The following is a 15,290-nucleotide window of genomic DNA, read 5'->3' as shown; positions in this document are numbered from 1 at the left end:
AGAACACTATAAATCAGTAAAAACACAACAATTTGCAATATATCACCTAAAGTCCAAATGTGAAGCTATCAAAACGTTTAATACTTACCTGTTAGAATGTTCCTTTCTGCTCAGCAGACTTTGCCCAAGTTTCCTAAACTGTCAAACAGGGCGGGTTTTCAAAAGCTTCCCAAAACTCACATTGGGCAGTCAATAGTGACCCTGATAACAGGATCTGCTTGCGGGGTTGCAGCCAGAACCTAACCCCACCTCTTCCCACCTATGGGAAGTTTGAGTGGGCTATTTTTCCAATCGGAAATTCAAAATTGTGGTCCCACACTCATTTTATGTTGCACCCACACCATTCCTTACTCTTTGAGGACATGAAAATCTGGCCAATATAGTGTCATGTTTCACATATATGCTGATATTTGCTCTACCCTTCCACTATCTATATAGTCAGATTGTTTGTCTAACATTCAGTCCAGGAAGAGCTGCAATTTTTTCTAAAGATTGGGAAGAATGAAACCATTGTCTTCACACTAGCCACAAACTTTGTATCTTCGCCAATGATTCCATCCACCGTGCTTGTTGATCCATGTTAGCACTTAGTTCTCCAATGGCTCAAACCTAAAAATTCTCATCTTCATATTTAAATCCCTTCATAGTCTTGCCCCCTTCTTATATCTCCATAACCTCCATAAAACTTCCATGATCACTATGCTCAACTAATGTTGGCTTCTCGTGCACTGCACATTCCTTTTGCTATATATTTGGCAGTCACACCTTCAGCAGTCTAAGTCTTAAGATCTGGAATTCCCACCCTGAACTCCTCTATCCTTCTTTACGTTCTTCCTTAAAATAGTTTCTCTGATCAAACTTCAAGTCAACCCTCATAATATCTGCTTCTTGGGTTCATCAATTTTTAGGCTTCTGTAATGTACCATGGGATCTTTTTTGATATCAAAAGGCACAAAATAAATCGTTAATTGATGAATGTAAATTATTCTTAGACTAAATAGAAGGTGGTTGTACACCTTGTAAATTTAAACCAATTTCATTTGAACATAAAATATACTTAAAAGCAGTAAGTCAACTTTTCTTCTTGATCATTATCTTTGACACATAATAGATTGTTCTTCCAAGCTGGTATCCTTCAGTGATCTGTTCGCGTAGTGCCCAAGGTAAAGATATATTTGCGACTTCTTTCTACAACCAAGTCCAAACTGAAGTTATCATGAATGTATTAAAACTATTCAGCAGAGATAATAAGATATCAAAAGCAACATAGTTAAAGAGACCTTACACAATAGCAACTGATGGTTGGAATTTCTTTCTTCATTACAGGGATGGTTAGTCTAGCAACACATCTGAACGTTGAGCTTCCCCAAAATACTAGTTAGAGCAGCCATTTTGTTCACTGCACCTGCAACACTGAAAGAGGTGTCCACCAAGTTCCATTCCACAGTAAGAAAGTCTCTCTTTACATTTATCAATGGAACAGACTATTTCTGATTTGAGTGAGTCAAGAAGGAAACTTGTAATGATGCCCTCCTGAAACAGTCCGCTTACAAATAATTTTGAATGTGGATTATACATTTTTCAGTCATTGAATGAGACAAGTTAGGAAATTGAGCAATTACATTCATGAGGTTCACTCATCATTTATGGCTACTGGAAACACCAATATCAGAATTTCCCCACACACCACACAGCTAACAAGTTTTAAAATTGGTTATTAGGAACATGGTAGGGATTCTTTGGTAAATACTTTTGCAACGTAACATGGGCAGTTTGAAGTTGGCTAGTTTTAAGATTTGAAGTTCCGGTACATTAATGAACCTTTTAAGTAGTATTGCCAGTCTCAATGCTCACTGGCATTCAGAAATATTTCCAGTTAGAATTATTATGGTGCAAGAAACTAGTGACCACTTCAATGGCTACTTGTCTATTCTTTCCCCCCCCTCACGGATTTCTATTTGTACAAATGCTCAAAAGACATTGCTCAAACCAAATCTAAAAAAGTGATGCAAACATAACTCAGGGATATATCATTTTCTTTATTTTTATTCACAGGATGTGGGTTAGCATTTATTGCCCATCCTTAATTGCCCATGATAAGGTGATGGTGAGCTGTCTTCTTAAACCACTGCAGCCCTTGTCTTTAATGTGGTTACATCTTGTGGTTTCTTAATTCATATGTGCAAGTTCTGAGCATGTTTTGAGTTTAATTGTGAAAGGAGTCTGTTTTATCTTGATTTGGAGATTGTTTGAAATGTGATCTGCGGCTTTGGACTGATTGAAGACACTGAATATGGCACTTGCCGGAAAAGGTTGATGTACATTTCGAAATCAGACAAACTGGATTAGAAGGTTTTAAATTAAAAATGGGAACCAACTGGTTATCTTTGTTGTAAACAGGCCACTGTTCCTCTCATTTGTCAGATAATGATGGCAGATATGTAAAAAATGAGAGAGAGCAAATATTGAAGAGTACAAGGAAGAGTGATCATGTGGTAGGATAAGAAGCAAGATACTAGTTTAGAAATTGTCTCGATTATCGTAGTACCAAAGCTGTTGAATTACAAGGTTAAGGGAGCTGAAAAGTTAACACATTAAAATTCACGAGGGGGAAGCAAGTGGAAGGAGGTTTGAAAGTTGAACAGTTTTACTAAGAACACTAGAAAATGACCTGTAGCTTAGTCCTAATGGTTTTTTTTAAATATAAAAACCTCTCAGCAGCAACATCTGAAATTACACAATATTGACCACATTATTTTATAAAACCACCAGGGCTTTTATTGACTGAAAAAAAAACAACACAAAGCACTGAGAAAATGACAACGCAATGCCTCCTGCACTATACAATAGCACAGTGTAGCTTTCAGTGCTGGCAAAATTAAAAGATATATGAACTAGAACAAAAAAAAAGTGAAAAACATTAGTGATATTGTGTTAACAAAATTATAAGCACCAAATATACATTTTTATACTTCAAATGTGTAAACAGTTCATAGTTAGCCATATTGACTAGCTGTTAGAGGAGGACGAGAGGTTGGAGATATAAAGTGCAAACTTCAAGTCAACATTCATAGTGGGTTATACTCCTAGTACAAAACATTTTAAAGTATTTGTATATAGTTTGCACATTTGAAACATAAATAAAAAAGTTTTTAAAATTATAAGTTCCAGCCTAGGTGTTAATTGCCATATATGTAAAGTAGTACTTTGCATTCCTATTATACAGTGAATAATGACAAACTGTTCAAGGGGTAGGAAAGGAAGATGGTTGACTCAAGTACGAGTACTTTATTTAGAAATCGGTTGATCATACTCCAGTATTCATTGTGGATTCTAGAAAATAAATTTAAAAAAACACAAACAAAATTGTGATTCCCTTAGTTTTTCATTGCACTTTAAGCAGCAGTACCAATAGTCTCTCTAAACAATTCTTCATTTGTACACAGGGTCTCCTGGCATTCTGGTGCTTTCCGATTGGTCTACACTCCCAGGTGGTCTCTGTGTGTACAAAAACGAGAGGAGAAAAAGAGCGACGTCTAGGGATGACCAATAAGAAGTGTGTGATGTTACAGCAGACCAATACCTGCTTTCTACAAGGCCCTCCCGCAGTTCAAAATCAAGGCGATGCTCTAACTCCACTAAACAGAGAGAAAAGAAAATAGTCAATGCTTCAGAATTGGAATAGAAATTCAATAATACAAACTTCACACAAAACTGACACCATTTTCTTACATACATAAGTTGCACGTTACATGCCCATCTAGATCTCAACTACATCTTGCTGGACAAGAGGGATTAAAACCTAACTCACTGAAGACCAGCAAGCTGAATAACTGCATAAGTGATCTCCAAGAGCTGTCCGAACTGCTTAGTTTACTGGAAGTCAGAAAAGACAGAGGCCTCAGCCAACTTTATATTGATATTGTGGCATTTTTCCATCAAGGTATTGTGAAACCCACTTCTTTCAGCACCTTCCATTAACTTTCAACCAGCAGTACAAGACAAAATAAATAAGGCAATAATTCCACTTATATTTTAAAAACTTCAGACAAGCAAAGCTCATTATGTTACCCAATGTGGGTGATTCTCTTGAATGCAAGTTATCCTTCATGTACCAATGCCATTGATCAAGAGCAATGCTTTGACTTGGCTTTGTATTCACAATATCAGCACATTCAACATCACAGAAGCATTCTAAAGCAATATTGGAAACAGGGGCACATTAGGCAATATTACGGCAGACCAAAAGGTTGGTCAAAGAGTTAGGTTTTAAGGAACATCTTAAAGGGAGGGAGAGAGATAAACGGGCAGAGAGATTTAGAATAGGAATTCCTGAGCTTAAGGCCTGGGCAGTTGAAGGCATGGCCATTAGTGGGAGAGCAATTAAAACTGGGAGGTTCAAGATGCCTGGATTAGACAAGTGCAGGTACATCAGGAGAGAATGGGGACTGGACAAGATCAGAGAGATAGGAAGGAGTGAGGACATGGATTATTTTGAAATCAAGGATGAGAATTTTAAAATAAAGACATTGTTTAACCAGAAGCAATGTAGGTCAGCAAACATAGGGATGAAAAGTGAGTAAGTACACTGGCAGCAGAGTTTTGGATTATCTCAATTTTACGGAAGAGTAGAATGTGGGCGGCCAGGCCAGCCAAGAGTGTATCAGAACTGTCAAGTCTACAGATACCAAAAGAATGAGTGAGGGCCATTCTACACCCTACAAGATCCATGTTTGAAGGTCATTTGAAAACGACCATTAAAAAAAAAGCTTTCAAATGAAAAGCAGTCTCACAACACCAGATCAAAGTCCAACAGGTTTATTTGGAATCACAAGCCTTCGGAGCACTGCTCCTTCATCAGGTGATGAAGGAGCAGTGCTCTGAAAGCTCGTGATTCCAAATAAACTTGTTGGACTTTAACCTGGTGTTGTGAGACTTCTTACTGTGCCCATCCCAACCCAACGCCGGCATCTCCACATCAAGTGAAAAGGGCTTAAGCATGATTGATAACCTTAATCACAACCTTTTTTATTTCAAAGACTCAAGGAATGTTCATCAATAGTGATATAACCAACAAAGTAATGCACAGGCAGATTACTTCTGAAGCACTTCTCGCCAATCGGTTCCTATTTCAGCCGTGTTACCTTAATTAACATTTTTCACGTCACTATTTAAATAAAATTGCTGTCACATTTTTAGTGATGTTGTTCAATTTTGTTAGCATAGGCAATTTAGACAGATCGACTCTTTCATAGTAGCATAAAAAAATAGTGCAGTTAACTTACTATTCCCCATATTCAAGCAGGAGGCAGAAGGATCTAAATCCAGAATGGATGTTGTTCAAGGAAAGACATTGAAAAACATGTACCAAAGAGTTAATAAACTAGGGATCATTTCAAACATCAAATGCTTGTTAAGCACTTGATGGGCTAAACCAGCATGTCACTCTTTGGAATGCTCAGAGCTCCCTCGGAACTGTCCTCCGGTTTTTCTAGAAGGGTAGCACTTACAGGTCAAATCTAAATATGGCAGTTTTCCCTTCAGTTCAGAGCAGAGTAGGTTTTGTTCTTCAAAGCTGTCCATCCCATTCTCTCAGTGTCATCGCATGTTTATTTGATCACTGGCCAAACAGGCTGGCAGAAGAGAAGCATGCCACAGTTCAGCTTAGAAGACTGTTGAGAAACAAGCCTGTCACTGGAGGGGTTCATTCAGTTGGATTTGGAGAACACAAAGTTATAGCTATTTCTTTTAGCCCACTATGACCGTAGTATTAAATACTTGAAGCCCAGATTCAGCACGAGACCCAATTTAAACAAAAATATTTCCCCCGTATTCCTTGCAAATTGTCAACTTTGTGACTGCAATTTTCTGGCCCCGACACTGGCAGGCATCGCAACAGGCAGGATGGGAAAATTTGGAGAGCTGTCGACTTTTAGTAGGTCTCCAAATTTTCTCGTTCATCCATGACGATGCCCGCCAGTGTCGGGGCCATAAAATCTCATCCATTGGGAAAACAGATTGAGTAATTACAGTTTATCAAATACAATACAAATTAAGGATAGACATTATTTACTTTGCGAGAAGCTTTAATAAAAACTTTCATATACTAACCTGTACCATACAAAAGACCAGAATTATTGCGTGACAGCACCCTTGGACTGTGCGGAGTTTCAGTTGCTCTCCTCTCTTCTATCACTGTTTCTTCTTCAGCATTGGAACTGGAACGTGTGAATCTTGCAAACAGTATTCCACCAATACCTTTTCCTATGTGTGCAGCTCCTAATGGGAAGGCAAAAATAAGAATTCAGCTGGGAAAGTGTAATACTTATGAAAGACGTGTACAGTCCACACACAAGCTTTTATTGCCCTTGGGAAACCACGCTCACCATTTTCAGTTGCATGTAAAATATTTAGTCGTTAGGCTTAAGCCACGGTTTGGAACCTCACAGATTAAAAGGCTTTGAATTTGAAATGGCCGGTCTGCTCAACACTGAAAGAAAAACATAACATACCAGAAACACTCAGTTTAGGCAGCATCTAGTGAGAGAAAAATAATTTGCGTTTCAAGTCAAATGGTCTGAAATGAAGAAAGGCCATCAACGGGAAATGCTAACTCTGCTTTTCTCTCCACAGATGCTGCCTGAGCTGTTGAGTATTTCCAACATTTTCAGTTTTGTTTTAATTTCAGGTTTTCAGCATCTGCAGGACTTTGCTTTTGTTTCTCTTCCAGTTTCAAAACGGACAGAAGGTCACAAATATTGTAAGTAATCCAGTTGAAGGGTGATATGGTCTGCATTGTTAGGGCAGGCAGATTTAACAGTAGAATAAAAATCAAATGGAAGTCTAAATTTAGATTAAAAACAGAATCATAGAAATGATACCGTGCAGGAAAGGTCCTTTGGCCCATCTGCAACAACACGCGAGAAACACCTGACCTCCCCTCTAATCCTATTTACCAGCAGCTGCCCATAGCCTTGAATGTTTCGACATGCCAAGTGCTCATTCAGGTACGTTTTAAATGATGCGAGTCAAGGTCCTTTTGTTCCACAGAACTTCCTAGTGTCATACTGTTGATTGAATACTTCCTTCTCAAATTACTCCTTCCAAAGGTTACAGGAAAACGTGGGAGAACGGGGTTGAGAAACTTATCAGCCATGATTGAATGCAGAGCAGACTCGATGGGCCGAATTACTTAATTCTGCTCCTATATCTTATGGTCTTAAATTGTATCATCCCTCATCTTTTGGGGTTAAATTCTATCTGCTACTTATCTGCCCATCTTCTTGTAGCCCAAGACACAGTCTCACTGTTAACCACCTGGCCAATTTTTGGTCAAGAACTTCTCAAAAAACGTTGAAATTCAATGTGGATTTCTTTCACCGGCAGAGCCAAGTAGGAATGATAAAAGCTTGATTTTAAAAAAGAATCAAGCCACAGATGGGAGGGCAGAGGCACTTCTTTCTCTACTATTTCTTCCAGTTCTTGATAAAAATGGAGAGGACTCTGTTGTAATTCAACCAAATGCCAGTTTCCCAACACCAACACCCTTTATTGTGCACCAAAGGAAAGGGCCGTGCCTGTAGCTTACAGCCAGGTGGTCTTCACCTCGGGATCTACAAGGCTGGACCAGGTAAAGTTCAGGCTCAATAAGACAGCTCATACTCCATGATGCCCAAGGGGAAAACTATTGATGATCCCTCATGGCCTTGGTGGTCATCATATCAGCCCCCACCCCCCAGGTCCAAGTCTCTTCCAGCATCCCCACTGCGAGATCTTTTCTGTCGCTTTCCGCTTGGTTGGAGGTCCGTTGAAGGCAGGGCTGGGTGAGGCAGTGTAAACCGAACAGGGGACCTTCTCTTTCGGAGGGAGCGCCGCACGGTTACTGATGCGGGTTCCTCCTCTGGTTCCGCTTCAGCCCAGAGGTCCACTTCATCAGCCTCCGTCTCCGAGTATGTACCTTCATACCCAAGGCTGGAAATGAACCCGGGTCCCTGGCGCTGTGAGGCAGCAGTGCTAACTGCTGTGCCAACCGAGAAGGGCTGGATGGATGGATAGTATCAGAAGCTTGATAGAGGGAGAAATAACAGTGGCATCCATAATTACAGTGGGGAGAGGCAATGCCTTCAGCCCATGTGGATGATGGCTAATTCTGGATGGACCAACAGAAGATCCGTGGTCATGATGCAAGATCAGTTCCTGTAATATAAATTCTGGCTTCAGATAATCATAGTACTGGGAAAAATTCTTATCCAGCGTGAACATTTGTTTAAAAAGAATATAAAATTCTTGGAATTGTCAATATTTGTATAACAAATAAATGCTGAATTGGTTACGCAGGGCAGCAGTAAAACCTTTGATTAAAGGCATTCCATAAAAAACAAAGTTTAAACATTCACTCCTTTAGTGGTCGGTAAGAATTCCGAGCTCAATACTGCATTCAAGTTGCTGCTCCAGAACACTGAGCCAGATACTTTTCACACTGGGAGTAGGGCAGAGCATTACTAAATTTAACACCACGAAGCAGGCTGTCAACTGGGAGCTTTATACACTGCAAAATGCTTTTCTCATAATCAAGGATCAGAAATGTTAATCAGTTCTCATTTTGGGGCACAGTTAAATATGAACTGGTTTAATAGAATGAGCACTGACATTCCTAAACTTCCTGATCTCCATTCTTTTGAACTGAACTCATTTAAACAGACACCCATGTCTACAATGCCACCTTGTGGACCAATAGTATAATGGGATCAGATCACTCAGACATGAACACAAGGACCCAAGAATTAGGAGCAGTAGGCCGTTCAGCTCCTTGTGTCTGTTCCATCATTCGATAAGACCATGGCTGATCTGACTGCGGCCTCAACTCCACTTTCCTGCCTGTTCCCCGTAACGTAACCCTGGACTCCCCTGTAGATCAAAAGTCTGTCTAACTCAGTCTTCGACCACATTGAACAAAGAACAATACAGCACAGGAACAGGCCCTTCGGCCCTCCAAGCCCGTGCCACTCCCTGGTCCAAACTAGACCATTCTTTTGTATCCCTCCATTCCCACTCCGTTCATATGGCTGGCTAGATAAGTCTTAAACGTTCCCAGTGTGTCCGCCTCCACCACCTTGCCTGGCAGCGCATTCCAGGCCCCCACCGCCCTCTGTGTAAAATATGTCCTTCTGATATCTGTGTTAAACCTCCCCCCCTTCACCCTGAACCTATGACCCCTCGTGAACGTCACCACCGACCTGGGGAAAAGCTTCCCACTGTTCACCCTATCTATGCCTTTCATAATTTTATACACCTCTATTAAGTCTCCCCTCATCCTCTGTCTTTCCAGGGGTTGTGGGTCTGGAGGCACATATAGGTTAGGCCAGGTAAGGACGTTAGATTTCCTTCCATCAAGAATATTAATAAGTCAGCTTGGGTGAGGAACTCGTTTCACCTTTAATCTCTGGTGCCAGACAGGAAATTTGAAAGGCTTCACCTGGCTCCATCAATCATACATGTCCTTGTCCCTTCCCATCTATTCCAGTCCTATAATCGAACTGATCCTCCAAACTCTCCACCTCTTTCTCAACTTCGTGCACAAGTTCCACCTTTTGTTAAAATCTTACAACGGTGATTGTGCTTTTTGATACCCAAGTACCAAGTTGTAAAATTATCCCCCTAAATCTCTGCTCCTCCAGCTCCTTTTGCTCAGCATCTATTTTGGTCCGACTAAACATCCCCAAACTATCTTGGGTTGTTTTCTACATTTAAGCTGCTTTATAAATGAGTGTTCCTTTGGTAATGGAAAGAATTGCAAAAAACAAAAGATAGCAAAGCATTCTACAAATATGACAGTAAAAGGAGAATTGCTAAATGTGAAAAGGAATCAAAGAGAGGATGGATACTATTAGTGCAGCGCTTAACCTGCACTTTGGATAGGGATAGGAGATAAGGTGCCCTCCGAGGTATATGTAGGCATGGATGTTCAGCAACCTGCAAGATATTGCTGTTCACAATTTGCCCGAGTTTAAAAATTGTATGCATGGCCATTAAAACAAATTTACAGATACCACCCATTGAAATGAGCAGGCCACGCCCAACAAATAACAGTTCGAGAGAACATTAGTAGAAGGTTACTCCTAAAATTGATTATCAGTGAGTAAAGAACAAAAAGCGGTACAGCACAGGAACAGGCCCTTCAGTCCACCAAGTCTTGCTGACACAGATGCCTCTCTGATATTTTCTTGCCTCTCCGTGGTCCATATCCCTCTATCCCCTGCCTATTCATGTATCTATCCAGATGTCTCTTGAACTTGTTATAGAATTTGCTTTCACCACCTCCACTGGCAGCGCGTTCCAGACATTTACCACCCTCTGTGTGAAAGACTTTCCCACTTACATCTCTTTTAAACTTTCCCCCTCTCACTTTCAAACTATGCCCTCGAGTAATTGACCCTTCAACCCTGGGAAAAAGACTCTGACTATCCACTCTTTCCAAGCCTGTCATAATCTTGTAGACCTCTATCAGGTCCTCCCTCAACCTCTGACGCTCCAATGAAAACAATCCAAGTTTGTTCAACTTTTCTTCATAGTCTATATCCTCCAAACCAGGCAACATCCTGGTAAATCTCTTCTACACCCTTAATAATGCATCAACATCCTTCCGGGAGTGTGGTGACCAGAATTGTACACAATACTCCAAATGCAGCCTAACTGAAGTCTTATACAGCTGCAACATGACTTTCCAATTCCTATACTCAATGCCCTGACCGATGAAGGCCAGTATGCCATATGCCTTTTTGACCACCTTATCCACCAGAGTTGCCACCTTCAGGGAACCCTGGATCTGCATGCCTAGATCCCTCTCTGCATGCTAATATCTCTAAGGGCTCTACCAATTACTGTATATTTTCCTACTGCAGTAGACTTTCCAAGTCGGATCACCTCACATTTGTCTGGGTTAAATTCCATCTGCCATCTTTCGGCCCAGTTCTCCAGCTGATTTATATTCTGCTGTATCCTCTGACAATCCTCCTCACTATCTGCTACTCCCCCAATTTTTATATCATCTGCAAATTTACTAATCAGACCACCTGCATTTTCCTCCAAATCATTTATATATATTACAAACTGCAGAGGCCCCAGCACTGAGCCTTGGGGAACACCGCTTGTCACAGACCTCCAGTTAGAAAAGTACCCTTCCACTGCTGCGCTCTGCTCTCTATGCCCAAGCCAGTTTTGTATCCATCTTACCAGCTCACCTTGGATCCCATATGACTTCACCTTCTGGATCAGTCTGCCATGAGGAACCTTATCGATGGGAGATACCACGAGTTAAAGGAATGCATTGGAGTTTTCAAAGAAGGACAAAGTGCCAGGATCTGATGAGATCTATCCAATGATCTGATGGGAATTAGAAAAGGAAATAGTGGAGCCACGAGAAAGTATGCTTCGGGATTCTATTGAAAGAAAATGTATATCAGTGAACTGGAGAGAAATTAATGTAATCTCCATTTTCAAAGAGGAACAGAGCTCCAAAAGATAATTACAGACCCATTAGTTTAACATTCATGGTGTGGAAAATCTTGGCATTTTTAGTTATAAAGATGAAATTGTGGAAAAAGATATGAAACAGTGTAATCAGAAGCCGTCAACACAGAGGGAGTGATGTTTAGAATTGAAAATACCACCAAAATAGGAAGTTAAGTCAATCTGATAGCCAAAGGAAGTTGCAAGGGGATATTGCCAAGATGATAGAATTATTGAACTTTCTATATTTTGGTTAAGCAAAATTAAAGATTTTAATTTGAATAGGAGAAAACTGGGTATAGAAGAACATGATGTGGAGATGCCGGCGTTGGACTGGGGTAAGCACAGTAAGAAGTCTCACAACACCAGGTTAAAGTCCAACAGGTTTATTTGGTAGCAAATACCATAAGAAGAACAGACAGATTTGAAAGTTTAGGTTTACCAATCATTCTCTCAACAGGATAAGATTTAAAATAAGAAAAACAGAAATCCTGGATTTCTAGCAAGAGTTAAGGAACATAAAAGGCAAGATATTAATGGCAAAATAAGACCATAGTTGGAGAGATTACTGCATAGAGAAAGGACACCAAGACCACAGAGATAGTGCATTTTACTCAGGATGCTGGTTATGATGAAGTGGAAGTACAAAAGAAAGATTTGAAATAATTGAGGCAGTATTTGTTGGAACATTGCGAGACAGAGGCCACTTCATCAACAAGAGGCTCATATACTGAAGTGGAGCAGTCAGTTACCTTCGATTGCAATTATGGAAAGAGTAGACTCAGGGCCCGATTTTACCAAAACTTCGTGCTTAATCGTGGTAAAGTTGGGCGTCGGGCCTATACCGCAATCTGCACCCGATTCCGAGCAGACTGCGGCTTTACCGACACCCGATTCGGGCGCGGGTCCGGCCCGTGCCCGAATCGGGCGGCCCGACGATGTAAATGCATTAGCATGCATTTAAATCGACTTAATGAACCGTGTGCCCAACTCTACCACCAAATCCCACTTTACTGTCTTCTGGCCCGATCCGTATCCGCGCCTTTAGCGACCGGCAGAATAAAAGTCCAAAGCAGATTTCTATTTTGCAGGGGAACCTCCGAAGCCCTCCCTGTCCTTGTGAAGTCACCATCCTCATCGACCATCCTTCGCGGACCCCCCCGCTAACCACCACGGCAGACCCCCCCCCCGGGATCGGACCCCCCTGGGAGGCAGGCCCCCCTCGGCAGAGCATACCCCCAACCTACCTCGATCGCTGGTCTCCCTCCACCATCCTTCCTTTAGCAAGATAAGCTGTATGTTCCTCAGCTAGATCCACTTTGGTCAACACAAAGATGGTCCTTCTGCCTTGTGGGTCCATCTGGCTCACTAAGTCAGTTACAATACTGCGTTCAGCATCTACTGAACCATCTTGGATACAAAAGGATAATGAATGGTACTGGTCGAGCTTCCTGGTGCTATCAGTACTGTAACACCAGGAATGGCTGCCGACACGAAGGATATAATCTTTAGCATAAGCAAGGCTTACATGCAGAACCCTAATGCCATTATCCTTTGTATCCAAGATGGTTCAGTAGATGCTGAACGCAGTATTGTAACTGACTTGGTGAGCCAGATGGACCCGTCACCCCCCTCCTCCCCCTCGATGATCTGGGTCAGAGAGCCGCTCTCTCGGCTTTTTTCTCCCCACCCAGGAGCGCTGCTTCGGATTTTTTTCGAACCGCGCATGCACAGTTCAGAGCTCGGATCGGTCCGGCAGTGCTAAGCCCCGCCCTCAGCGTGAATCGGACCGGAGCCGGCAAAACGCGTATGGGCGCGCTGGAAAGAGGATTCCAGGCTCGGATCTATTGGACGCCCGGATTCGGCACTTAGACTCAAAATGGTAAAATCGGGCCCTCAGTCTGCAGGGTGGGAAAGCATAAACTGGCACCAAGGGAAACAGTGCTGCTAAAAAAAATAAAGTATCAATGCACTGCATTTTATGGATAGAATTTATGGTAGCAGCGATACTGAAGTGGCTACAAACATTCTTTATGAGTAGCTTTGGAAAGGGATTTGAAAAGTGTCTTCAGGGAACTCTCAGTACATAAATGAGTCTGTTGGAAAAGATGTTCACAGGACTACTTATGGAGCGACCCAGTCAGGTTTTTAAAATGAAATTTCTATGGGTCTGTGTGGCCAACTGTTGCCTCTTGCCTCCTTTATGTGCTGCTGTGGACTCTGTTCGATCACTTTGCTCCTCTCCTCTTTCACCTCCTCTACATCCATGAGTAGAACTCTTTAAAAGGCAAAGCTGCAAACAAGTGGTGCACAACCTTTAATACTTTAGCTGGACTACATTATAGAGCTTCCTCTCCCCACAGCAAGCCTCAGAATAGACCTCAATGTCATTTGTCTGGTCTAAGGTCATGCTGTTGGTTGCTGGAGTTTATAAATGCACCTGTCATAAGCCATTGTTGCTGAGAGTACTGTTGGCCTCAATTTAGTAACTCCCAGGAAACTGTGCATGTTTTGTTTCGCTACTGAAAAGACAAGACTACACGTATATATATATATATATACACACACACATTATATATATATATATAGCACCTTTCATGTTCCAAACCAATTAAGTTCTTTGAAGTGTAGTCACTGATGTAACCTAGGAAACACAGCAGCCAACCGGGACACCGAGCTGTCACAAAAGCAATGCGATAATGATCTGTTTTGGTGATGTCGATTGAAGGATAAATATTGGTCAGGACAGCAGGGCCAGGATTTTATGGTCCCTCCTGCCCAGTGGGATATTACAGTCTCGCTGAAGTAAAGGGAATTTCAATTGATTGCCAAATGGCCTGCAGGAAAGGTCTTGTGGCATAAATCTCAAATGAATTTTCTCAATTATTGTAGTCACTAAAGCCACGGCTCCTGGGACAAGTGGAGGTTCTAACACACTGGCCTGTATATCCTGATGTAAAATACCAGCAAGCTGTGCCAAAAATGCTTGTGTTTCTGCCTGAACAACCGTATCTTCCTTCCTGGCCCTATCATTCTTTTCCAAAAATCATAAGGGACTGGGTTTTTAAGCCCCTGAAGGGGATGGAAACAGAGGCAGGCGGGCCCAGGATTTTACATCACTGGGGTGGGCAGCAGGGCCACCCGCCTGCAAGTAGAGGGTAGCCTATTAACCCACTTAAAGATCTTAAAGACCCTGCCTGCCTGGGGGGTGAAGAAGGCATCCTATTCCCTTCCCACCCCCCCATCCGCACAATGGTGGTTTAATCTATTTTCATCCTTAAATTTGAAAAGGTTAGAGAGGATGCCTCCATCTTGGTGTGTCCTCTTCCTCACCGAGCTGCAGCAGCATCCTGTTATTGCTTTCAAACTGGGAAGTGGATTATCAGGCCCTGTTTTACAGCAGCATGCACAATGTTATATGGAAAACAAGCAATGAAAGTCACAAAACAGGATGTCTGAAATTAGTATTCGATTTCCTTGTTGCTTAGATTTGCTCTTCTGCCAGTTTATAGCAGAAAATTTTCGTGGGTCGCACAACATGGAGTCCTTCCATTTTTCATTCCTGCCCTAATACCGCAACTCAAAATCATGGTCAGAATTATTCCGAAACACACAGCCGATGGATTTATCAGCTGTACGACTAGAAAACACTAACTTTTTAAAATCACTCAATAGCAAATGCACCAACATACTTGCTGCTCAATGTTCTTATTCTTAAATGATATTCCAGCGAATAAGCAGGTTAATTTAGCTAATTTGCAAATCAGTACGGTAAAAAAAAA

At 41.6% G+C, this 15,290-nt stretch overlaps 1 protein-coding gene across 4 annotated transcripts in view; it reads right to left on the bottom strand.

Moving 5' to 3' along the window:
- Positions 1-2,759: 2,759 nt before the first annotated feature.
- Positions 2,760-15,290, bottom strand: part of ddhd1b (DDHD domain containing 1b) — a 76,682-nt gene continuing 64,151 nt past the window's right edge. For 2 of the 4 annotated variants that reach the window (XM_078233913.1, XM_078233914.1), the window contains 2 exons: positions 6,112-6,279; positions 2,760-3,638 (listed from right to left, as the gene is read on the bottom strand). In XM_078233913.1, coding sequence (XP_078090039.1) covers positions 3,433-3,638; positions 6,112-6,279 — 374 coding nt within the window. In that variant the 3' untranslated portion in view covers positions 2,760-3,432. Of the gene's footprint in view, positions 3,639-5,532; positions 5,673-6,111; positions 6,280-11,240; positions 11,383-15,290 lie in introns of those variants that run through there. The other 2 variants (XM_078233915.1, XR_013500034.1) reach the window with 2 other exon arrangements.

The sequence above is a fragment of the Mustelus asterias genome, chromosome 18 (assembly GCF_964213995.1).
Source record: "Mustelus asterias chromosome 18, sMusAst1.hap1.1, whole genome shotgun sequence".
NCBI classification, from domain to species: domain Eukaryota; kingdom Metazoa; phylum Chordata; class Chondrichthyes; order Carcharhiniformes; family Triakidae; genus Mustelus; species Mustelus asterias.
Note: the sequence above shows the minus strand (reverse complement) of the source record. Positions and strands in the feature narration are given on the sequence as shown.